Source organism: Littorina saxatilis, linkage group LG1, assembly GCF_037325665.1.
Source record: "Littorina saxatilis isolate snail1 linkage group LG1, US_GU_Lsax_2.0, whole genome shotgun sequence".
NCBI classification, from domain to species: domain Eukaryota; kingdom Metazoa; phylum Mollusca; class Gastropoda; order Littorinimorpha; family Littorinidae; genus Littorina; species Littorina saxatilis.
Window position 1 is genome coordinate 63014896 of NC_090245.1, and position 25914 is coordinate 63040809.

Here is a 25914-nt window from a genome sequence, read left to right on the forward strand (position 1 = left end):
AGAACATGTTCTCCCTTGACAAAGGGTAGGAACTCCGTCAAAGCTAGAAAGACTGCTTCCAACTCCAGCAGATTTATGTGCCATTTGACTTGCGTCTGAGTCCAGAGACCGAAGGTCGTGTGGTCTTCCAGGTGAGCCCCCCACCCCTCGAGAGAGGCATCTGTGAACAAGTGCCTCGAAGGCGGGGAAAGGACTATGGGAACTCCCTGCGAGAGCCAAGCTGTGACCAGCCACTGTTTGGTCGTCTCTATAAACCAGTCCTGAAGTGAGACTAGCGTCTCCCAGTTCTGAGACTGCGAATCCCACCTGGAGTTCAGCGCCTCCTGAAAAGGGCGCTTGTGAAGCCTACCCAAAAGAATCAGAGGAGCCAGCGATTCCATCTGGCCTAGGATGGACGTCAGAGATCTGACCGAAGCCATAGACAGATCCGCTGTGGCATTTATGTGATCCTGGATCTTGTTTATCCTCCTCTGTGAAGGCTGAACCGTCCACTCTGCAGTGTTGAACACCATCCCCAGATACGTAAAATTCTGGGAAGGCGTCAACTCGGACTTCTTGTTGTTGATCATGAAGCCTAGCTCCGCTGCCTCCTGCAGAACGATCTGCGTGTGTCTGAGACACAGAGATTGTGCCTGGTTCAGAATCAACCAGTCGTCGAGGTACGTCCGTAGACGTATACCTTGACCCCTGATTAGAACGCAAAACTGGCGAACTACCATCGTGAAGATCCAGGGAGCCAGTGAAAGGCCGAAAGGAAGAGCTCTGAATTGAAAAATCCTGTTGCCCCAAACAAAGCGGAGCCATTTCCGGTCTGTTTGGTGCATCAGGATGTGGAAGTAAGCGTCGGAAAGGTCTATGGAGGTAACTCAATCGCCTGGCCTGAGGGCCTGCCTCACTGAGGTGGGAGTCTCCATGGTAAACTTGATCTTTCTCAGAAAAAGGTTTAACTGAGAAAGATCTAGCACCGGACGCCATCCTCCCGAGGCTTTTGGAACGACAAACAGACGTCCGTAAAAGCCTGGGGAGGCATGGTCCCGAACCTCTTCCACCGCTTGCTTCTGTATGAGGAGTTGAACTTCGGCCTGAGCGGCCTCTCTGGCTTCCGGTCTGGCCGGAAACCGAAAAGAAGGAGGAGTCCTGGTCAAAGGAGCCTTCTGAGAACTCCAAAGAAGCCGGAACCCCGATCGGAGCACTCCTGCAATCCAGTGGTTGTTTGACTTCTTCAACCAAGCTGGCAAAGCCCGCAAAAGGCCTCCCGCCACCGTAAGCGTGGGGGGCGCAGGAGTGCTGAGATCGGGGGTGCATCATTGGGGGTTAGGCTTCCGACCTGACCCCCTCTTCCCGAAGGAAGGCTTGTTCTTGGGATAAGGTCGCGACCGATTCCCTCCTCGCGAAGCTGAACCCTTGCTCGGATTCTGACCAGCCTTGGAGGACCCCGAGAACGACTGAGCAGGAGGACCACTGCGCTTTCCTTGATGCTTAGAAAAAGCCATCTCGGAAATCTTCGCAAACTGTAAGTCCTTGTTTTGCTGAGCCTGCTTTTGAAGCGCGATCAGTGCGTCCTGCCCAAGTAGGGAACCTTGCAGAATAGGCGAGACCCTGAGCACGTCTTGAATGTTCTTGTCCTCTAGACGAGAGCCCGTCAGAAGAGCTTCCCGCCGCCAGAAGACGGTCTGCGCATACAATCTCGCAGACAAAGCCATTTGCTCTGCAGTCACCCTCCCTAAGGTCGCAAAGAGAAGCGAAACGTCCTTAGGATCCGCATCATGCCTGAACTCAAAAGGGTTCAGTGAGGATGTAACTGCTCAAGAGAGAGAACGAATTAAAGTGTCAGTCAGAGACGATAATTCCAAAGCAGAGCGGCCGCATTCCTCAACAGCAATGAGATCTTTCTCTTTACAAACAGAAAGCCTTTCCTTGCTGTAGCCATCTTGCCTAAGGCCAAAAAAAAAAATTGTCTGTTTAGGGTAACCCGACCGACCCTATCGATTTGGCGCCGACCCAAAAAAAAAAAAGAAAAAAAAGAGGTAAAAATGCTAAAAAAAGACATTTGGCGTTTCTTTCTCTCCCTTTCTCTCTGTTTTATTTATACGTTAGTTTTGAAACATGTATTCATCAAATATAAGAAGTGAATGTTCAGCCAACATAGCATTTACACAACAAAAACAAAAAACAAAAAAAAAAAAACAATACCTACCTACCGACCCTACTTTTTTTGGTCATGTTACCCTAAACAGACAATTTTTTTTTTGGCCTAATGGAAGCGAGTTCCGGAGAAACCGGAAGTGATGACGATGGTAAGGCAAAGGAAGAAATCAAAGGTCTGCTAGAGGCAGCGAGACGAAGCTTCCGGTTGGGGGTCGCAGAAGGATGCGCCACACGACCAGGAGCAGCAAGCCAGGGCTGAGCCTCTGCAGGAGCGTCCCCATGAGCCGATAACAACGGAAGAGGAACATCGCTCTAAAAAACTTTCGCAAGCTGATAAGCCACAGCAGGTGACTCTAAAAACTTGAAGTTCTCAGCCCGTTCCTGAGAAGGAGCGAAATCAGCAAAAGCTGATGGAGGAGGAGCAGCTGAAGTGGTTGCTGCAGACACCCCTTCCGGGAAGTAGTGTGCAGTAACCTCCGCTGCCAAAGCCAGCAAATGATGTAGCTTAGCCGGAAGTCGGCGAGGAGCTTCCTCATCTGCATCTGACGCTTCTTCTTCCATATCCTGCTCATCCCCAACAGAAGCATCATAACGATCATCTGAAGGATGTCCAGCAGAACCGAAATCCGATGAGGCAACTTGAGCCGAAACCGGAAGTGGCTGTGAAAAATTTCCGGAAACCGGAACTCCGTGGAGGGGACCACCATCCGCCTGCCCCATGTCAGCTGTAAGGCTGGGAAAGGAAGCGGATGTAGCCTGAGAAACGGCAGCGGAAGCCGCAAAAGCGGAACCGGAAGCCACAGGCTGGTGAATGCCTGCCGCCGACAGCGAAGTGCTACCAGCAGAAGGCAAACCCCTCCTACCACCGGAAACCGCCCCGACCGAAACGGAGGAAGCGGAACCAGCAGAGGACTGTATAGCATGAGCATCAACCAGCCCCATAAAATGGGAACCGGAAGACACTGTAGTCTGTCTACCGGAAGCCGCCCCGACCGAAACGGAGGAAGCGGAACCAGCAGACACATGCCCTTCACACCCCATGCCCAGGACCGAAACGGAGCCAGGTTGGTTTGTGGAAAGAACCTTACGGTCGGTGTGCACTTCCGCCGAAACGGAAACCGACGTCAAAGGTTTGCGTGCTTCGCCAAGAACACCCGAAGGTGCTGGTGTCCGAGACCCAGACAAAAACTTGTCAAAAGAAGAGTCTGACACTTCCAACTCCGTCGTTGGACCTGCGACCACGCCAGCGGACGTGACCGTCGCAGTCGGTTCGGAATGAACCCGCGCAAGCGATTTAACATTTCCAACACCCGAAGGAAGAGGCCGAGCAGCATGCGAGGCTATTTGCCTTTCCGACGAGATCAAATCATGCACCTCTGTCTTAAAAGACGATAAGATCGCCAACAAATCGGCTTTAGTCAAAGCTAAATCAGCGCTAGGCGCTTGAACTTTCTTGGAAGATGCCGAAACAGACGAGGAAGGTTTGTCAATAGAAACCGAAAACGATTCATCGCTCACAGGGTTGAAAACAGAAACAGAAACTTTATCGCCCGGCGAACTTTTCTGAGTACGAGACGCAGTGGTAGTAGCCACTTTAACTTTAGAATGGGTCGCTTTGCCTGACTGAGAACTAGGAGAGCAAGCCTGTCTGGTCGAACTCCGCGTTCTCTCTCTCCCCTTATCTTTAGGTTTGTCCGCCATTTTGTATGACAAATTGAACCAAAACACAAGTTGCAAAACGTTCCGAAAGTTAAGTCAAACGCGTCTCAATAATAAAAATGAAAGCTCTCACCCAATGCTTGGAGAAGTGAAGAGACAACAAAAGCGTTACCAAGGTTCGATGGTCTGTCACCGCCGTGAAGACCAATAGCTTGAAATTGAAGCCAGAGTACAACAGCACGTCTTGCTCCGTGCGTTGAAGAAAAAGGAATGAGTATTACCGGTATACATCCTGCGCATGCGCAGGGCGCCGGTAGGGGAGATAACCACCACGGACCATGCCATATATGGCATGTGGGTTTTTGTTTTAGAGTTATCTCCCCATGTTACCATGTAAGAGTGCTTCAATGTCTTAGCAACCAAACGAAGTTATTGCTATCTATGTGAGTTGAGTAAGAATATGTAATTTAATCGGATTCTTGTAATCGGTTTCGGTATTTAGTCACCGGGCACTTCCGCCTGCGCATGGCTCAAATAAAGTGGACCCAAACAGTCACGCGCTCTTTGTAGTTTGTCCACTTCGTTCGTGTCCTAGCGGTGCTCTAGAGAACACCACAGTTGCAACCATGGTGTGATCACTCACATCACTGTTTCCTGTGCCAGACTAGACTACAAAAGTGTACAAACTTAAAATGGATTAGAGAAACAGAAACAAAGACAGCAACCTATGACACACGATGTCCTCAGCATACTGTGGTGCCTCAAGCCTGACCAGCCTGTTATGGGATATGTCCAAATGTTGCAGGTTCCTCATACCCCACGGGATGCACAAGTCCAGCTTCTTCAGCTTGTTCTTGCTCAGGTCAAGGTGTGTGATCTCATCCAGGAGAGGTTTTATCCACACAGGATGAACTGTGTGAATGTTGACACCCCTCAGATTGTACTTCACCTGTGTGTCATGGAAACAGAGGCATTTCAGCAAGCGCATCAACTCAAATCTTTTGTTGTTGTCAATTTTTTGCTAAAGAATTATTTTACATCATTATGCTTCTACTACAACTGTAATTGTATGCCCTCCAGCAAAAGATAGTTTTTCGTTCTGCCGAATTCAAATCATAAAACAAATTTAAGCTGATCACCTTGTTCATTTTGCCTTCAAAGTGTGTCATTGATTCAGAATAATTATAGTCATTGTGTGTTGATCTAGGAGACGTTAGTACAACGGTATGAGTCAAAATCAAAAGTCAGAAAATTGCAGCAGCCCTTTCTCCTCTCTTTTCAGTCTCTATCATATCAATTAAAACAGAAAAACTCCAAAAACTCCATATGATCAACAATAACCAAAAAATCAACGAGACTATGAATTTCATAAATTAAACACGTACAAATGTGTGTGTATGTGTGTGTGTGTGTGTGTGTGTGTGTGTGTGTGTGTGTGTGTGTGTGTGTGTGTGTGTGTGTGTGTATGTGTGTGTGTGTGTGTGTGTGCGTGCATGCTTGTGTGTGTGTTGTGAATCCGCTTATATGGTGCGTTGTGCAATTGAATACACCGAAGTTATGAGACGAATATTAAGTGAGAAAACTCTTGCATACTTAAACATGGGTATATTAAATATGTAAATTACAAATTTTAGACAGCCCCTAAGCGTTTTAATGGTGCTGCCTATTGTTTCTTTGAGCACTGAAAAACATTGCATGATACATGATTAGACAAAAGTTGTTTTTGCTGTAAATTACCACACAACCATCACATTCTCTTGATATTTTCTACCCAAAACATGATTACATGCATACCACATTTCACGCCGTTTTGACGTGTGTCTGATGAATTATCTGCACAAAACAGCTAAACTTTTGCACTTCTTTGCTCTCCCAACAAATATTTATTACACCAAATTACTTATATAAAGAAAGCTACCTCTATTCTCTTTACCCCCCAACAAAATATCACAATACATTTAAAACTACTGTAAAATGTATATTGTTAGAAGTTACTTTTTCCGCCAAAATGCCCATTTGTTCGCGTGTGACGTCACGCATATCAGCCTAATTAGAACTTTTTCTTATTTCGGTTTCCTCATTGTCATATTCTCACAAGTAAATCTGGACCTTTGTACTCAGGCTACAGAGGTTCATAGCAAAATGCATGTGCAAACTGCAACGCTGTTTCTGTGGACAGATTACTAAAATTCACATGCAATCCTCATTAAAATGGCCCCCGTGAACTGTATTCAAAGCAAGAATCCATTGTGTTAAATATTACGCACAAAAACCTCGTAAGTTTGAACTTGAGCAGGTTTTTTTGCTGCTCACTTCAAAGAAATGAAGATACAAATTTTCTTCTCAAGAACTTTTCTTCACTTTAGAAAGCAATTGGAGCTACGAGCTTTTATCACCACACAGGCAACATGATAAGGGAGCTTACTATTGTTTTAGTTCCAAAACCTCCAAAATTGAGATACGAGGTTTGTGAATTACAGCGACAATATTTAGTTACAAACCTCAGTGTCTGTTATCTGAAGAGGCTGGTAGACACTGGTGACTAGGGAAGCGGTGAATTCAGGAAATTGGTGTGCAGTGTGCTCTGACACTTCAGCACAGAAGTGATCCATCAGGAGCTTGGCCACCTCAGTGTGAGAACCTGAACATAGATGCAAAAGAAATATAGGAGATACAGCATTATCTGGGGAAACACTGGAGCATCCTCAAAAGATAAAATACTTCCACATTAGAGACAGTCATCATGGTCACCCTCAGACGTTTAGTAAAACCATATCCTCTTCACAAAAGGGAGATCGGCAAAGAATGCAAACTCAAAGCTGATCTTGAAGGTGTTTACTCCAGAAACGTACAACAGTGAGGAGTATAGTAAATCTGGCTTTTCCGGGGCAAAGCAAACAGTGTACTGGTGCACTTGCAGGACAGTATATATTATTCTTCACACAGAAATTCTCTGAAAGGCCAGAGGACACAAAGGTCTTGATGGGCTGGCAGAGAATCAGCATGCGAGCATGCATGCGTGTGTGAGTGTCTGTCTTTCTGAGTTCACTATAAGAGGAAATATTATTCATATAATGTAAGGTTTGTTTTCGATTAGCGCTCTTCCCCTTTTTCATTGTCTTCTGTCTTTACTGAACTGGATAAAAAACAATAAATTCAGAAATGTTCAAACTTGCACCGAGGCTGTAGCAGTGTGTAAGTCACAGGGCCTGTCCATCAATCCATGCAGTTTTCACGTTTGGGTTCGCGAATATCATGACATCTAAAAACTACTATCATCAATCAGGTAGGTTGTTCCAGTAGGAATCTAAGCAACTTCTGCACGTATCCGAGTAGATTGATGTGAGAAAGGTGGGGAGAGAATTTAATTAAACGCTCTACAAGTTGGTCAGGTCATCTCTCTGTCTTTGCAGAGTTTCAAGTGTCAGAAGCATGAGATTTTTTAGCCTCTCTGGGTTATGTTTGCCTGATCTGAACCTTCGCAATGTCATATGACACCATTTTTACTAGACTGAGTGCCCATAGTCCAGTACAGAGGGGACCAGGGTCTAATCCAAGACCACGAAGGACTGACCTCCACAAGATAATCAACGTTTTACAGACAATACCTAGAAGTCAGTTAGCTTTGGGTAACGTTGCATAAGCACAGTGTTCCTTAAAGGTTGAAGATCATTGTCAAATCAGCACCCTTAAGTCTTTTTCTGCTCTCCTCTTCGTTAGGGTGTGTTTAGGGAGATTTGTACCTCTTTTTTACCCCATCCATCCATCCATCCACCCATCCCATTCTGATAATCATCGGTCCACGCTATCGCTCAGTCTCTCTGACAGGATGAATAATTACTACGCGCATTAAAGGGAAATCTATTAAAACAAGAATACAGAGTTATCTCCCATATGTTTTTCGCTAATGTTTCTGATAACAGACGAAAGACGAACGTGATTGTAGAATGGCCGACTTTGACAGTGATCTCCGTTCTGTTCTTCACAGTTATGATAAAGACATCGTTCTAAGGTCAAAACAAGTCAAAATTTTGAGACTGCTGTGGGAAGGAGACCGTGATATTGTTGCATCACTCTCAACTGGTTACGGAAAAAGTCGTCCGCTCCGTAGCCATTATGTTATGATCACGTGACAAAGTTGATTACATGGGTGAAACTGATCAGAATTAAAAATAAGGAAAATGAGGCCGGGGTCCAGGGGCCGCCCACGCCCTGGTGGGGTGCAGGGGCAACGCCCTCTTAGGGGGCCCAGAGGGGCGAAGCCCCCCGGAAGAAAACGAAAAATCAGGCTTTTTAAGGGTAAAAGTAGGCCTTTCCTGGTATCTCAAACACACAAATTTGCACAGTAAACAATGATAACAAATGCCAAGCTGTAGTCCGATAATTCGCGCGCTCAGGGAAACAAAGATTCAGCGATGTCCGGTCACTGTGTTAGAGAAAATACAGATCGGATCGCCGGCTAAAAAAAAAAAAAAAAAAAAAGTTTTTTTATTTTTTTTGTTGCAGATTTTCAAAATAAGGAATTCTTTATTTGACCAATTTCATTTGGCGGATTTCCGCCCTAAGGCGGAAAAGTTTCACCCATGCGATTATCACGTGACACTTTTGCCATATTTAGAGTTGTTTGCACAGTAAATACATCCGCGAAAGATAGCTCGCTTGAAAGTGTCTTACATAACAATTCCTTTCTAAATTTAAAAATTACACAACACCATGAAAAATCATTATCGACGATCACAAATCTGCTTATATCAATAACACATTACGAAAAGCTCTAAATATGTAAAAAATCGATTTCCTCTCCAGAGAAGGAAAACAAAGGCATCCTGTCAGGGATAAATGAGACCCGAAGGGGAGTAACTTATTTTGACCTCAGTTCAGGATGCCACCCATCATCCATCCATCTATCCATCCATCCACCCACCCACACATCCCCCAGGTGTGAGGTACGTTACCTTCACATGCAGCATGGAGTGGGGTCCGGTGCTCACAGTGGAGGAGAGAGGCAACGAGCTGCACAGGTTGGTTAACGTCCAGACTGGGCAGTAGCCAGCGCCGCACCATGCTGAGGTGACCCCCCTTACAGGCTGCATACAACAAGGCCTGCATCACCTCACTGTCCTTCAGAACTCCTGTTAACACATCGTCTGTAACCTGTCCATCAAGCAGATCTGGGACTAATACAAACCTAGTCAGCTAAAAACTAGAGCAGACCAAAACACTGTCAGCAGCTGGATGAAACAAACATCTACAGCTACAGGAAATGAAAGGAACACAGCCGGTCACATGCACAAATGCAATACCCCCATGCATGTAAAATAAAAAACCTACACAAACAAACAAACAAACATACCGAACAAAGTCCAAACACATTTCCCAAACTTGTCAGTACTGTACACAAAATACAATCAATGATATAGTGACAACCTTACACTGATGACTATAGTGTGTGAAAACCAAAAGGTCGAGTCACAAAAGGTCGAGGACATTTGGTCAAAAGTCAAAAGGTCGAGTGCGACAAAAGGTTGAGGGTGACAAAAGGTCAACAGCAAAACGTCTAGGGGACAAAAGGTCGAGGATTGAAAAAGGCCGAGTATCAAAAAAAGGTTGAGGATTTAAAATTTCAATTTCATTTTCTGTGTCTATTCGTGAAGGAAATTCTGCTTCAAGTGCCTATAGTGCATGTCACAGGGGTGATTTGTGAATATAATCACACACACACACACACACATACACACACACACACACACACACACACACACACACACACTCACACATTCCCGTTGCCGAGGAAGATCGTCCGAAGACTGCATTCACCACTCCCTTCGGCCAGTTCCAGTGGACAGTCATGCCTTTTGGACTACAGAATGCAGGAGCCGTCTTCACTCGGGTGATGAGGAAACTTTTGGAACCGTTGAAGCGCGAGGACATCAGCAGTTTCATCGACAATGTGCTGATCGCGACTGAGACATGGTCTGAACATCTCGATGCCCTGCGCGACGTGTTCAGGAGGTTGAAGGACGGAAATCTGGGAGCTAAACCGTCAAAGTGCTACTTGGGATTTCGGGAATTGTCTTTCCTGGGTCATGTTGTCGGCGAGGGATTGCTCGTTCCAGAGGACGACAAGATTCAGAAGATTCGGGAGGCGGAGCCACCGCGCACGAAGAAAGAAGTCAGGTCTTTCCTGGGCCTTGCCAGCTTCTACAGACGCTTCATCCCGCACTTCGCCGACATCGCACTTTCACTGACCAACCTTACAAAGAAACTACAACCGACAGTTGTAGTGTGGACTGATGAGTGCAATTCAGCATTACACACAATGAAGAGGTGGCTCACCAGTCAGCCTATACTCCGGCTACCAGACTTAGAGGACTTCGTGTTGAGGACAGACGCTTCAGGGAAAGGTCTTGGGGCAGTGTTGCTTCAGGAGACTGAGGGGTTTTTGCACCCTGTTTGCTTCGCCAGCCGTAAGCTGACCTCGGCCGAGGCAGCATATGCAACGGTTGAGCGAGAGTGTCTCGCCATCGTCTGGGGCATACAGATGTTCGATGCGTACCTTTACGGACGACCTTTCTGTCTGGAGACGGACCATCAACCTCTGCAATATCTTCAGGTTGCAAGGTTGGCAAACCCCAGACTTATGCGCTAGGCGTTGATCCTCCAACCGCACCAATTCACGGTACGAATCATTCCGGGCGCCAACAATGTTAGAGCGGATTTTCTCTCTCGCGCTGTAGAGGAGAACATGACTGGGAGCGAAACCGAGGTTTCGTCTTGAAGAGGGGAGGTGTGTCACGATTTAGTGACATGGATCGAGAAAGGAACACTCTGTGGGGTGCCTTTCTCAAATTACGACGAAAAGCGCCTGTGCTTGTACGGGCTATTTTCTGCTGACCGAGCTTAGCACGGGAAATACGTTTTCCTGCACGCCTGGCTGGCATGCGAGGGGTGATATTTTGATACAGGGGTTCCACGTGCGTGATTTTGCTTGCTTGGCGAAATCGACTGTGACTGAACTGGATACGGGACACGTGGAGTCACGTGATGTTTTTTCAAGGTTGTTTGGGGAAGACATGAGAGGACACTTGAACACAGGGCAGCGACAGAGAAGGATCGTTTTTCCTCCATCCTAAAGTTAGATGGTCTTCTACACGTGGTGATATATTATTTTAAGTCAGCGTGCCGTTCTGCATGGTACAGTAGGGCTTTACGGAACTACGAAGGAGAGAAAACTTTTCGCTGTTTTACCTGTGCTGGCGACAAGGTTGTCAGGTTTTGATTCTTGGCTGAGCGGGGGATTTTTCCCACGCATAAAGTAATTTAGCAAGAAGGGGATGGCGGTATTTTCGTCGACGGACGGAAGCCATTCAAAAGGGAGCGGATTCGCTTAAAGGAGAGCTACTTACATTAGGCTGTTGAGGTAATAAATCATTATTTAACGCTGTTGACGAGTCTGTGTTTGTGGAATGAAATACTCTCTGTTGTTCTTTCCAGGTTAGCGCATAATTTGCTCTTTGTGACGCTAAAATAATAATCTGTATATGGTTTTTGCAGATATGGAGAGAAGGAAGGAAAATAGCTGATTTGTTGTTTTAAAAGTTTGTTTGTGCAGGCCACGTGCTCGATGAAATATGTAAAGGTGACATGTTTGAAGGTGGAGGGTGAAGGGTTGCGTGGCATGTTTAGTGCACCGATGCTTTTTGTTGCAGCCTTTTTCCTACTCATCGGTACCTACCGAATGGAGCTGTATGCTGTAACCTGGTGTCGTGGAGCTGTATGCTGTAACCTGGTGTCGCGGTGCTGTATGCTGTTGCCGCTGCTGGGATAACCGGTGAGGCCGTCACCGTCTGCAGGGGTCTTCCGGCAGGCAGTGACGTCACCTACACGACACCCGTTGTCTTCAGCAGCTGCATGAGTGAGGCGCCTGATTTCCCCACGATTCCCTGCTTCGTTCAACGCCAACCGGCACTCCAATCAACGAAGCAGTAGTGGGGAAGGACTATTTACGGGTCGCCCACTCCGTAACGAAAAGCTAAGTGCACCATGCCATTGCGCCTTTAACCACCAAGTCACCTTGTGTATTTATGATTTCATTTGAGTGGTGACAACGTGGGGTGGGTGACACCTGCATTAACCAACGCTTTTAGGCAGACCAGTTATATTTCCTGTCTATACACGGGATCAGCGTGTTATTATCATTTTCTAAACTTTAACTGGCATTTTTGTCAGTGACCTATATTTTACGTTTTGAACGTAAAACATCTTTTGGAGTGAAGTCTCGAGGGAGGTGGCGAGATAGTATATAAACAGGCGTCTGAAACTTATACTTTTGTTGATTCTATCTATTTGTATGACTGCGAGAGTGGATCGTGGTGTGGTTAGTTAGTTAGTAGTAACTAACCGTTCATAATCACCTTTTGTGATATATTGAAACGTGACACACACACACATACACACACAAAACTACAATCACACACACACGCCTTCTAAGTGTGTTTCTGTCTGAAAGGTTAACAAGCACCTCATCACTGAAGTTCGCCATCGCCTCGCTTATTATCCATCGCGATGCTGTATCGTTCTCCAAGCCGTTCTCTGTAATCTGCAGGAGTTCAGCCGAAACCAGATTCCGTGTTGGGTTCGGAGGATGATTGTGCGCTGCTACTCCTGCTGGAACTGTTTTAGGGTTCTACATGTACTGCAAATCTGTTTGTATGCACAAAAAGCAGCGTTTTCTTCAAGCAATCAAACAATTGAATTTAAATCACACGGGAACAGAAAACTATGTCGACATTTTCAAACCTCGACAGTTTTTTAATCCTCGTCCTCGACCTTTTTTTTTAATCCTCAACCTTCTTCGAATCTTCGACATTTTGTCCCCAAGACGTTTTGTCGCACTCGACCTTTTGACTCTTGACCAAATGTCCTCGACCTTTTGTGCCTCGACATTGTAAACCTCGACCTTTTGTCGCACACCCGACTATAGTAGCAGACATGGCAGAATGACACAACATGTGCAAGTCCTGACAATCCCAGGAGCTAACAAAATAAGCTTACTAGGAAAGTGCTCTGTCAGCAACTGAATGATGTCCATGTGACCGCCCAGGGTGGCTGAGTAGAACTCTGAGTTTTCCTGCCAAGCTGATGTAGGCAAGTTGTTGTGTTTATGCAAGGGAAGCAATAGCTCTACAATCTCCACATGTCCATGCAAACAGGCCCACTGCAGCGCTGTTCTCTGGGAAGTATGAAGACACAATAATGTTGTAAGTCAGTCGTACTCCACACAGAACATTGGAACAAACTCACAACCAGCCATACAGTTGTCAAAAGCATAATGTTTTACAACCTCATACAATTGGAGGATCAACTGTTCATTTGGAATGTGAGTGAAACAGTCAGGGGATCATTCAGTTTGATAAAATTAATCATGCAACTATCAGACACACGTGAAAAGCAAGCAGGCCCAGAGGGTTATAGTCGATGCATAGTATGAGACTGCAGTGTTTAGTACCACTGTGATATGCAGCAAATTAAGCTAAATGATTTGATGCAAATCAAATAAATATGTATCATTAATCTAGAACTTGATGGACACATGCACATTCCTGCGAACACACACACACACAGTGACACAAACACAGCTAGTGACACACACACACACACTTACACACAAATGCGCGTGCACACACATGCACACGCACACGCACACACACACACATGCACCTCCTCCTTCCACACACACATTTACAATATCCCTTACCCCTTCCAGTTGTGCAGTGAGGTCAACAAGACAGTTGTCAGAGAGGTAGCGTGCAGCAGACAGGAAGCCTCCGGCACAAACCTTGATGAAGAGCGTGGGGTCCCCCAACAAGCAGAGCTGAAGACTCTGCAGCTCACAGTTCTCCAGCACCTCCACCATTCCCTTCTCATCCTCACACCCCACTGCTGACAGTAGGCTGCGTAGAAGATCTGCAGTGATGAATAAAATAAATGCTTTAAGTTAAAGAAAAAAGACTAAATATAATGCAGGAGTTTAACTTTATAATAATTTTTTTAATTTTCATTATCACTCAAAGCAGGTTTAATACCATATACATGGGTCCTTCCACAAAGCTGTGTACCACAAGAGGGTTATGACTTTAGAGTAAGATTTCGGAATGTTTTTCTTGCTTCTCGAATAATATAAGGATATCAACAGACTGCAAATTGACCAAAGAGATAACGATAAGAAAATCAAGAAGATCGCTATGTTGGTTAGTGTTTTATATGAAAGCAAACACAGAAAATGACGTCAAAATGGCGGGTTTTTTGTGACATTGCTTACATCTTGTTTTTAAGTATCCGTGTGGCTGCCAATAAAATGCGACCATGAACCCCCCGATATACATCTTCGTTGTCTTTTGTGCTAGTGTTACATATGCACTTAGCTGTTTTCCTCTACATATGTTTACAGTGTGCATTTGGATCGTTAAGAAATAACGGTTGCCTACGTAACATTTGGTTTCCAAAACCAACCGCGAACTACGTGAACATGTCTATAACTTCTGCACGCACGAATATGCGACTGTGTGTATTATCAGGCACAACTGATGTGTAGTGAACGTGTTAAAATGTGCGCCGTGTCAATTTGATCCGATTTGAATGTGATTTTGCCTTTCGCGTGTCCTCACTAAGCTTCGTTTCTATTTGTTCTGGTTAAGCTGGATCGTTAAAAATGATATTTGTCACTTATCAACGCATCAAACTTGGTGTTTCTTTCGCATGTAATGTTCTTCAACATCGCTGAAAGGTTTTTCCATAAAAAAAATCCATTCATTTTTGGAACGCAGCAGACGTGGAGCGATTTATGAGTCGTTTCCAACGAGGGACGAATGTTACGTAGGCAACCTTTTGCGACTCTTCGCTCTTAAAGTTAATATTTTTTTTAACGTTCGACATTTCAATGTTTTATTTTGTGATAGACGTGCTCTGTGTGTCTTTGTCAAGTCTTAGGCTATTCTTTGTAGTCTAGTCCTGTTCAAGTTGTAAGAGTTTAGGTAAAAAACCGTTGAATTTTCATCAAAATTGGAACAAACTCGACTATATTTTCTTTCGAAAAACGATAAATCGAAGAAAATCAGATTAAATGCTGTTGCGAAATAGAGAGAAAGAAATTCTGCGTTTGTGAAGCTGATTTCCTTGTTAGTGGGGATACAAAAAAGAGCAGTTCCTTCAAACTGCCTGGTGATACTTAGCTTATAATTATATCCAGAAAGACTTGACTGGGCGAACCAAGCAGCCAAATTTAGCATCGGATATCAAATTAATTTCACTAGCTTACAGCATTTACCCTCCCCAACTCCTTAAAGAGCATTCTTTGTTAGAAATTTTGCGATTGTTCTTGCCAATCACACTTAGATTTATGGTATAGGATGAATAATGTCTCTGACAGGACCACTAAGAACGGATTGAATTATCGATCAAATATAACAAGAAGGCGCAATTGGTCAACTAGCTCTAAACAGTTGCCCATGTTGTTTATAATCTTTGCCATGTAGCTTTGAAATTAGCAGTTCATTGTTTTGGGCATATACGCTGTGAAAACCCATACATTACATTGACTTTTTCGAAGCATGATCACAAAAATATGGTCGCAAAAATGAAGCGAATTAGCAGAAAAATAAAGTTTTTGAGGTAAAAATAATTGTGTCTGTTGGGTGGATAGTTTGTGTATTGTTCTGTTTCTGAGTTATTCCATTATTCAGATATAACACAATACAATACCAACGTGTTTAAGAAAGGAACACTGTGTGTCCGACGTATCTCGAAGACACAGCAAATCATTAATAATCAAAATCGTTTAGTGTCTTGATCTGCCTTGTGTTAAAAACAACGCACCTAAATCTAACCGAATTTCGAGTCGCATCAATGACGACGTCACCAAAACCAAAAGAATTCCATTCATAACACAGTCATTCACAAGCCGGTTGATGACGCCAAGTCACGGACCAATCGAATCGTCACAGCACATGCTGACGTCAAGTGCGACGCGGCGCGAAAATTTGCGATTTGTCGGCTGCTCCGTCATCCTGCTCAAGAGGAGAAACCGCAACAGTGTACATCTTGTTGCTACATGTTGACTCAATGTTATTTATTGACTCACACGAATGGATTTGTTTGTTACTTCACACAGACGATGTTTGTTTGTTGGTTGACACGACCAAAAAATACGTTTTTGTTACCTATAACTAGTTCAATTTGTTTTTCCTGACTGCATTTTGTTCGGAATAAGCTCTAAATGTGAAGCAAGTAAAACTTGTTACTATATACTATGGCTTTTTGTTATCTGTTTTGTGTGTTTGGATCCCATGCTACGTTAAACATGTGTGATGTTACACAACTTTCTGACCACCCCTCGTATCCAAAAAGCATAAACTTATCTTTTGTTTAGCATGGCAACGTGACATATGTCTATATCTTTTACATAAACCGTAAAAACAACCTATTCAGACACTTTCAATTTTCACGAAGCATGTCACGCTTTTGGTACACAGCTTTGTGGAAGGACCCATATAGACAAATTGTTGTTCATGCAGTACACAATAATGAATTTATTCTTATTTCTTTCTTCTGACAGTGTACTATATTATTTGCATGCATGAATCCTCTAAACAGTCTAATCAGTCTAATCAGAGGTAAATAGATTTATTCTGGAAATATTACTTTGTCAGGATTTAATGGGTTGTTGTAGAGTTGCTTTTCCAAGGAAACATTGAGTCAAGCTTCATGTGACCATGCGCAATCACTATGGAATGACGTGTCTCTGGATGCAGCGATCTGTGCAAGTGAAATCATGCTAACGACTAACATCCCAGTGAGGTCATTGGCTCCGATCTGTGCTTTCTGCACTGTCTGCTCAATACAACGCTCTTTTTGTTTGAAAGTACGTACATCAGTGCTGATCACAATCAGCATTGAGGATGTGATTGCGTTACTCATTCTGCAGATTGAGCGACCACGTGTGGAGACCTCAATGTTTGCAAGGAAAAGCAACAAAAGTTGGGGGAAAGTTGGGGGAAAGTCTGACATGTGAACAGCTCTTTATTCACATTCTTTCAATAACTGTAACTGGCACAGTTACAGAACGCTTTCGAGTAAACAATTGTAGGTGCGTTTAAATGACTAAACTACATTACAGCTTGTATCCCTTGGACTTCTTGAAGTCAAATTTGCCAGAATTTTTGTCTGAAAAAAGCTTCAGAGAGAAAAAAAGCTTCTTCTTTCTTCTCCTGTGAACGTAACGTTTTGTTTTGTCAATGTCACGATCTAGTGACATGGATCAAGAAAGTGTCACTCGGTGGGGTGCCTTCTCTTGGTCAATTGCGACAGAAAGCGCCTGTGCGTGAGTCTGGGCTACGGCAGATTTTTGCTAACCATGCATAGCCGAGCACGGATTTCACGGGGATGATTTCTGCTGTCGAAGCAGAACTCAGCTATAGCTGAACTTGATATGTGACAAGGTTAGTCACGTGTTTTCGTCAAGGTTGTCTGTGTGAGGACAAGTATCTAGACACTCGAACACTCAGCGCTGGGGAGGACGGTCGTGTCTTATATTTCCTGCGAGCTTTGATGGATTTCATCGCTTTGATTTCAACGCGCCGTTCTGCATGTACAGGAGGGGCTCCAGGAAACTTCAGTTGAGACCACCTTCTCTCTTTTTACATGCGGTCTGACGGACGGGTCGTCAATTTCTCTTCGCCGTGCGGGGATGGTTCTTCACCGCATAAAGTATTCGGCAAGAGGTTGAATGGTGTGTCGCTGTTGACGAACAGAGGCCATTCAAAGGAGGAAGCGGTTTTTGCTTCCATGAGAGTGCTACATTCATAGGCTTTTTGAGGTAATAAATCATTATTTAACGCTGTTGACGAGTCTGTGTTTGTGGAATGAAATACTCTCTGTTGTTCTTTCCAGGTTAGCGCATAATTTGCTCTTTGTGACGCTAAAATACTAATCTGTATATGGTTTTTGCAGATATGGAGAGAAGGAAGGAAATGGCTGATTTGTTGTTATAAAAGTTCGTTTGTGCAGGCCCACGTGCTCGATGAGATATGTAAAGATGACATGTTTAAAGGTGGAGGTTGTTGGGTAGCTTGACATGTTTAGTGCACCGGTGCTTTTGTGTTGCAGCCTTTCTTCATCTTCTACCGTTGCTGGCTGTTTTGCTGCCTATCTGCGGGACACAGTTAACTGCAGACGCTGTAACCGGGATCATCTGATATAACCAGCTAACCGGCTAACCAGCGACTGGGTGAGGCGCCTGATGTCTCCACTTTTCCCTGCTTCGTAACAACGCCAGCCGGCACTACATTCTACGGAGCAGTTGTGGAGACTATGAACTAATTACAGGCCGTCCACTCAGTGGCAAAACAAAGCTAAGTGCACCATGTCTTTGCACCCTGTTTACCACCGTTGCCATCTTTTATATTTGTGATTATATTCGAGTGGAGACAACGTGGGGTGACACCTGCATTAACTAGCACTTTAGGCAGATCAGTCATATTTCCTAACTTTACACGGGATCAGCGTGTTACTATAATTTTCTATATTCTAACTGGCATTTTGTCAGTGACCATTGATTTTTACGTTTTGAACGTAAAAGAACATATTTTGAGTGAAGTCTTGAGGGAGCGAGGGGCGAGTTATTACATAAACAGGCGTCTGAAACTTATATTTTTTGTTGATTCTATTTAATTGTATGACTGCGAGAGTGGATCGTGGTGTGGTTAGTTAGTTAGAAGTAACTAACCGTTTCATAATCACCTTATGTGATATAGTGAAACGTGACAGTCAATAATTAAACGTTCAACCCTTTTTTTTGTTGTTTTTGTTCTGAATTTTGGAACGTTGGCAGTCTATTTGTTTTGGGATTTCTTTAAGATGGTGTAGTATTTTTTTTTAACAATTGCTTTTGGCAATGTAACATTCGTGTTATATTTCACAAGGTTATACTCATCAGTTTAAATGATGTATATGTTCACTATATTTATCAGATGCATACATATACACATTCAGATTTCAACATTTGGGGGATAAAAAGCAACAATAAAGCACAATTTGAATGATAAATTATGGCCTTGCTGCAAATGCCACTGCAATCTCACAAATCAACTCGTGGCAAGACTTTTTCTGTGATGGTGCATGAAAACAAGCAAATGTCCTCTGCAACTGACTAAAATAGATGCCTAAAGCAAATTCAAATGATCTCATGCACAGTCATATATTTAGCTCAATTCAGGAAAGTCTTCTTTATTCAACAGTTAAGTTCACAGTAAATCTTACCATTTTCAGGTGACGCCATAGCATTAAGTGTATCAGTAGTCAGTCCATTCTGTGGCACTCACCGGCACAGTCCCTAGAAAATACATGTAGTATCAGTGCAAGCAACATGTCATGCGAAACAACCATTCTTTGATCGTCCTATCTTGTTTGTTTATTTTTTTATAAAAAGGGTTCAAACCATAATGTCACTTACCGTGCATCATTTCCTAACAAGGAAGTTGGAGTAATATTAGATGGCATCAACAAAATCCAATTTAAGTATTACAGGAGAAAAAAATGGGATCAGCTCGTTACTCCCCTGTATCGTTACTCCCCCGGCTCGATACTCCCCCGGCTCGTTACTCCCCCGTATCGCTACTTCCCCGGCTCGTTACTCCCCCGTACACAGAAAATGACTGGATAACCCTGTGATAGTAAGTTGGCATGAAATATTGTTCCCCCCCCCCCCCCCCCCCTGTCCAGCTGTTTTGTTTGTTTCTTTGTTTGTTTATCCAGACAATTTCTCCGGAAAAACAATATTTCATGCTAACTTACTATCACAGGGTTATCCAGTCATTTTCTGTGTACGGGGGAGTAACGAGCCGGGGGAGTAGCGATACGGGGGAGTAACGAGCCGGGGGAATAACGAGCCGGGGGAGTATCAAGCCGGGGGAGTAGCGATACGGGGGAGTAACGAGCTGAGCATCTCGTTACTTCCCCGTATCTCTTCTGCTTAAAATATATACTTTTTTTTCAAAGATGTACTGTACACGAATGTACATGATCTGACAGTTGTAAGTTCTTTAAACATGCTCTCTCTCTCTCTCTTGAAAATTCAATTAAGTAATAACTGCATTACTTAAGTGTAATAAAAAGGCACGGGGGAGTAACAAGCCAGGGAAGTAGCGATATGGGGGAGTAATGAGCCGGGGGAGTAACGAGCCGGGGGAGTAACGATACGGGGGAGTAACGAGATGCTCCCAAAAAAATCACTTGGTAAAGGAGTAATAAATACATTAGGAAAGACTGCTGACACTTTTCTAAGGGTGATATTTATCATCTATACGCTACATGTACTTACTTCGGCAATGTCCAGCCCATAGGAGACCTGTGTGTGCACTTCACCTAAATGCCTTTTCTCGAAAATAGCTGCACCCAGCAACTATATGACCCAATTTTTGTTTCAAGGACACTGATTGTAAATCAACACTTACTGGGTTGAAAGGCCTGCAATATCTACCTTTACTTGGAACACTGGTCCCTATCTTTAACAGCTTTTCCGGGTCAGTATGCACGACAAGGAAGTGAGAAACCTTGGCAGCAAATGCCTACCTTTAAAGTTTGAACTTCCGAAGCATGAACGCCAAAGTAGTGACTTTGAGAGTACTGAGGTCAAAAGAAGAAAATAGAATAAGGAAGGGATAGGAAAAGGAACAGAAGGTAAAAAGAAAAAAATATTTTAACACATCTAAACAGTTTTTTTTATGTGATTTCTCCTCTTCTTCTTCTTCGTTCATGGACTGAAACTCCCATGTACACTCGTGTCTTTTTGCACGAGTGGGTTTTCAAGGTGTATGACTGTTTTTACCCTGCCGTTTCGGCAGCCACACACCGCTTTTGGGGGATGCATGCTGGGTATTTTTGTGTTTTTTATAACCAACCAAACTCTGACATGGATTACAGGATCTTTTCCGTGCGCACTAGGTCTATTGCTTGCATGTACACACGATGCGGGATAAGGCACAAGCAGGTCTGCACATACTAGACCTGGGAGATCGGAAAAATCTCCAACCAGCAGACGTGGCCAGGATTCGAACCCATGACCTTCCGCTTAGGCGGCCAGCATCTTATCCACTGGGCCACTGCGCTTATCATTATGTGATTTGAACTAAGACTATCAGATTCTAAGTCAGATGCAATAACCACTATATCACAAAGTTTGCTTCACTGATGAAAGGAAGGCCTATTTTGAATAACTCAGTCTTGACAGTCGATTCGAGCATGTTGGCTCTGCATGTCAGTAACTGACCGACTCATCAGTTCTTGATAAGCCTCTCGATTTAAGGCATGTCATCCCAATAAAACAAGAATGTCACATTTCATGTCTATGATGCCAGGTAAGTGACTGACTAACCAAGTTACGAAAGGTGTCCGATTGACACTTTTTTACATCTTCCATATTATATCTTTTGATCTCGTCGGCGAATGTGCTGCCTTTCAAACCAGATTTGTTTGCAATTTACTTCGACATTGGAGGTTTTCTGATGGATGCGTAAGGACCAAAACAATGAGATATGAGCCTGTCTCAAAAGATGAAGCTGAAAAGGGGACAAGAGGGTGATATTTTTTTAAGTGGTCTTGAAGCTGTATTGAAGCTGTTTAGCAGTTACCTGTATAGGAAGTTTGATCTATCAGGAGAGTTAAACTGTTTGTAAAAAGATAGCCTGGCTGTGGCAGTTACAGTGGTTGAGTAATTGAAGAATAACATTAGGCTGCCTTATCTTGATTAAATCACATAACAAAGAGCGCAGTGGCCCAGTGGATAAGACGCTGGCCTCCCAAGCGGAAGGTCATTGGTTTGAATCCTGGATAAAGTTTTTCATGCGCATGAAGATCCGAAATAACAATGTCCTCATTTCAGTGCACAAATTTAGCTCCAGATCAGAAGGATTTCCGCAATAACTTCAGAATAGGTAATTTTTCAATATTATACAATGTATACCTCTCCAAGGATTCAGGATGAAATTTTACCAGAAATTAGTTTTCAACTCAATGAATGATAAAATTATAACTATATAAATAGACCTAGAGTCTTATTCCACAACATTTTGAGACAGGCTCATGTCTTCGTAGGTGTCATCTTTGACCCCGAAAACTGAAGAAAACCCAGCCATTTTGTACGGAATAACTTTCAAAGTAGTGTGTGTATTCCTGGGTCTCCCTGTAGTAATTCCCCCTTCAGTTACTCCTGGTTGGCTTCCGAGGTAAGCCCTTCTTCTAACCATTGCATACTAAAGTGAGGGAAGTTATTCCAAAGTCGCTTAAAACTTTCAAAGTGGTCGCAAACTTTACTCTTATGCATACGTGCCCTGGATAGGAATCTTTGATCTGCTGGGGTTTAACTTTAAGCATATCAAACTGCCACTTAGATAAACTGTCAAATCTGTCAAATTTAACAAATCTGTCCTTCAAAGATATTAATTCTATCTGTATGATATATTATTTTGTATGATACATTATCTATACACAAGACTGGCTCACGAGAAAGCTTTTGCTAAACATGCCTATGGACTACACTTTCTACTCTTGTTGAAGTTGTTGCTATATGTTGCAGTTGTTTTATCTGGTTTAACAGGGGTGAAGCAGGAAGCTGTCTCAGATGTACTTATAAAGAATGTCTGAATTTTAGTGCAAAATGCCATGAAAGAATAAGCGATAAGCAGACCTGTTTACCCCCATAAGTGTTTTGGAGTAATGCTCAGCCCCCAAAATAGTAATCCTGGCACAAAAATAGTAATCATCCAGCATTCGTCGCCAATTACAACGCACATGACAACTGTGTCTGCGAAACGCAATCATGCACATATATTCATCATTCACAAACAAAACACATCAGTCAGTTTTTGTAGTCATCATAATTTCAAAGAAGATCACATCAAAAGCACATGCAGGGATGTTGCTACAAATTCATACCTATAGGACAAATGTCTTCAGAGTTCTTCAGCATCAATAGGACATTTGACCGCTTTCAGAAAGTTTAATAGGACATTATGAATGTGCGCCAAACAGCTTATAACACATTCCATGGAATTGTTCCAAAGTCATGCGCCCACACACACACGAACACACACACACACACACGCGCACGCGCTGTAGAACACACACATAATATAGTAAATACATGTACATCAACACAGTGTGCGTATAATGTTGTATTTGTTTAGTTTCAAAGAAACCACAAAAAAGAAACCAACATGAACAACTTCAGAGCTCTTACTTTGATTATAAACTGCATGATTTGGATAAAAGTTGAAAAACAAAATGATCGGGTTGATCTAATGAAATACTGAGAAGATGAAAACAAATGATCATTAATGGGTTGCATTTTCATGACTAGAAGATATTCATGACTAGAGGTAGACAGAATATATGAAAAAAAGAACAGGTTACTGCATCATTGGAGCTGTTGAAAGCGTCTTTTGCTTCATTTGCTGTCAGCTGTTGAGAAGATATTTCTCTCGCTTTAGTTTTTTTTTTCAGCGGCATAATTCAGTGCTTCGTCTCGTATCGACAACATTCAGTGCTTATAATTCAGTGCTTCGTCTCGTATCGACAACAAAAGCAGACGACAAATTTAGTCAGTTGGAGTTGTCTCCCGTACTCCTGTAGTTGTCTCCCGTACTCCTGTATATAAAAATAATCCACTATTTTTAGATCAGTGCGCTGCACAGAGACGGTTATACCCAAACAGCGCATACCGCAAACGGTTCGGGAATTCCTGACAAAAGAAAAGATCCGCACGCGGCACTGGCAACTTCAGTGTCAGCTGAACACGAGAGCGTTCGGTCTTTTAGAAGATTTGTATCTTGAAATGAAAATTAACGAATATCGCGCTGTCCGAAGGAATGGAGTACATATCGGACAATGACCACGCTCAGGCTAAAACGATAGGACATCTGACCGACATGCGGCAATGTGAATCGGACATTTGGGGATTTTCATTGATAAATGTCCGATGTCCGACGCCTAACGACATCCCTGCACATGCATCACTGATTCTTTTTCTTTTGCTCGTAGTAGGCCTTTTTCAGTGTGTCAAGCGCTTCTCTACTGTACTTGCGCTTGCCGAATGAGTGAGGGCGAGACTTCACCACTAGAAGAAGGCTCTCCAGCATCTCATCAGACAAGACATGATCTCTGGTCAGTCCTGTGATTTTTCACCCCATTTTGCCATTGAAAAAAACAATGCCAAACATGTGAATTATTTTTTTAACATTTTTTTTTAACATTTTTTTTTAAACATTTTTATTATTTACAAGAGGCGAAGCCTTCAAGGCTCACGTAAGAAATCGACAAACAGTAACACAAACTCAATCACTCCGTCACATACACACACACAGTAAGCATAGGTGACACTGTGCAAGAAAGCGAGACACTAGATCTAGATCTGTCTGTCTGCATGTAGCCTACTTACAGGGACACGACTGCCAACTAGTCTCGGCCCGCTCAAAATAACAATGACCGAGACTTTCAGTAATTCCTTCGCGTGACGTCTAACCCTCTTAAGTCATAATGTGACGTCTTCAAATGATGAAATGTTACACACGCACGCACACACGCACACACACACACGCACGCACAGACAGACAAAGTTACGATCGCATAGGCTACACTTACGTGAGCCAATAAAAATCATAGTCTTGACACGGATAGCGGAATGGCGTATTTTTTGCAGAAAACCGTAATAAATTACGCCAAAATCGTAAGGGTAAACAGGTCTGGATAAGGAAGTTGAACTTGTGGACACATTCAAATATCTTGGGGTTTCAATTGACAATAAGCTGACATTTAGTGATCATGTTCATGCTGTTTATAAGAAAGCTCTGCAGCGACTTTTTCTTCTCAGAAAGCTTAAATATTTTAATGTCAACCAAAGTGTTATGGAACTTGTGTATCGCAGTTTGATCGAAAGCATTCTTACTTTTAACATTGTGACATGGTATGGTACCATAAAATAATGTAAAAAAACAAGGCTAAACTGCACCGCATTGTCGCGACGGCCATCAAACTTGTAGGGCAACTCCAACGACAGCTGACCAGTCTCTACCAAGCTGCCATTAAGCGGAAAGCTATCAACATTTTCCGTGATCCGATCCATCCTCTCAACCCTTGTTTTGAAATTGTCCCTTCAGGTAAACGTTATAAGGTCCCTTTGGCACACAAAAACCAGTTTAAAAAGTCATTCCTTCCTTCCGCAATCACCATTTTAAATTCTTCTCGCATCACGTAGAGGCTGGTCAGCAGGGAAAAAACAAAAAATGTGTGAAGGTGTGTGTGTGTGTGTGTGTGTGTGTGTGTGTGTGTGTGTGTGTGTGTGTGTGTGTGTGTGTGTGTGTGTGTGTGTGTGTGTGTGATTGCGTCTATGAGCAGTGTACATTATTGATCAGTTTACAAATCCTAATCTGTGATATTCGAAATGTGATTGCTCTGCTGTGAAACCCAACTCCTGTGTTATGAGGGGGTAAATTTACTTAGTGAAATATTATATTTGATTGTGATAGTCTTAATAGACTATTTTATTTAGATTTTATCTGTAAATTTATTCAATTTAAAGATGACACGGACAACACTTTAGGTCAGTGTTATTGGAAGTATGATAGGTGTGCTTGTTATTACATACGTGAACCTATGTTTTATGTTTTATGTGTGTTGTCCTTTTGTCCAATTGTTGTTATAATCGTTGTGCTGAAGAAAATTTTCCATTTTTATATTTAGTCAAGTTTTGACTAAATATTTTAACATCGAGGGGGAATCGAAACGAGGGTTGTGGTGTATGTGCGTGTGTCTGTGTGTCTGTGTGTGTGTGTGTGTGTGTGTGTAGAGCGATTCAGACTAAACTACTGGACCGATCTTTATGAAATTTGACATGAGAGTTCCTGGGTATGAAATCCCCGAACGTTTTTTTCATTTTTTTGATAAATGTCTTTGATGACGTCATATCCGGCTTTTCGTGAAAGTTGAGGCGGCACTGTCACGCCCTCATTTTTCAACCAAATTGGTTGAAATTTTGGTCAAGTAATCTTCGACGAAGCC

General features: G+C 43.1%; 1 protein-coding gene across 2 annotated transcripts in view; it reads right to left on the reverse strand.

Moving 5' to 3' along the window:
• Positions 1 to 25914, reverse strand: part of LOC138975935 (leucine-rich repeat serine/threonine-protein kinase 1-like) — a 99262-nt gene that overhangs the window by 70370 nt on the left and 2978 nt on the right. Inside the window, exons 2-7 of one of the 2 annotated variants that reach the window (XM_070348706.1) lie at positions 19123 to 19195; positions 13565 to 13773; positions 12862 to 13039; positions 8763 to 8939; positions 6309 to 6448; positions 4533 to 4756 (exon numbers count right to left, since the gene is read on the reverse strand). In XM_070348706.1, coding sequence (XP_070204807.1) covers positions 4533 to 4756; positions 6309 to 6448; positions 8763 to 8939; positions 12862 to 13039; positions 13565 to 13773; positions 19123 to 19141 — 947 coding nt within the window. In that variant the 5' untranslated portion in view covers positions 19142 to 19195. Of the gene's footprint in view, positions 1 to 4532; positions 4757 to 6308; positions 6449 to 8762; positions 8955 to 12861; positions 13040 to 13564; positions 13774 to 19122; positions 19196 to 25914 lie in introns of both variants that reach the window. The other variant, XM_070348714.1, reaches the window with a different exon arrangement.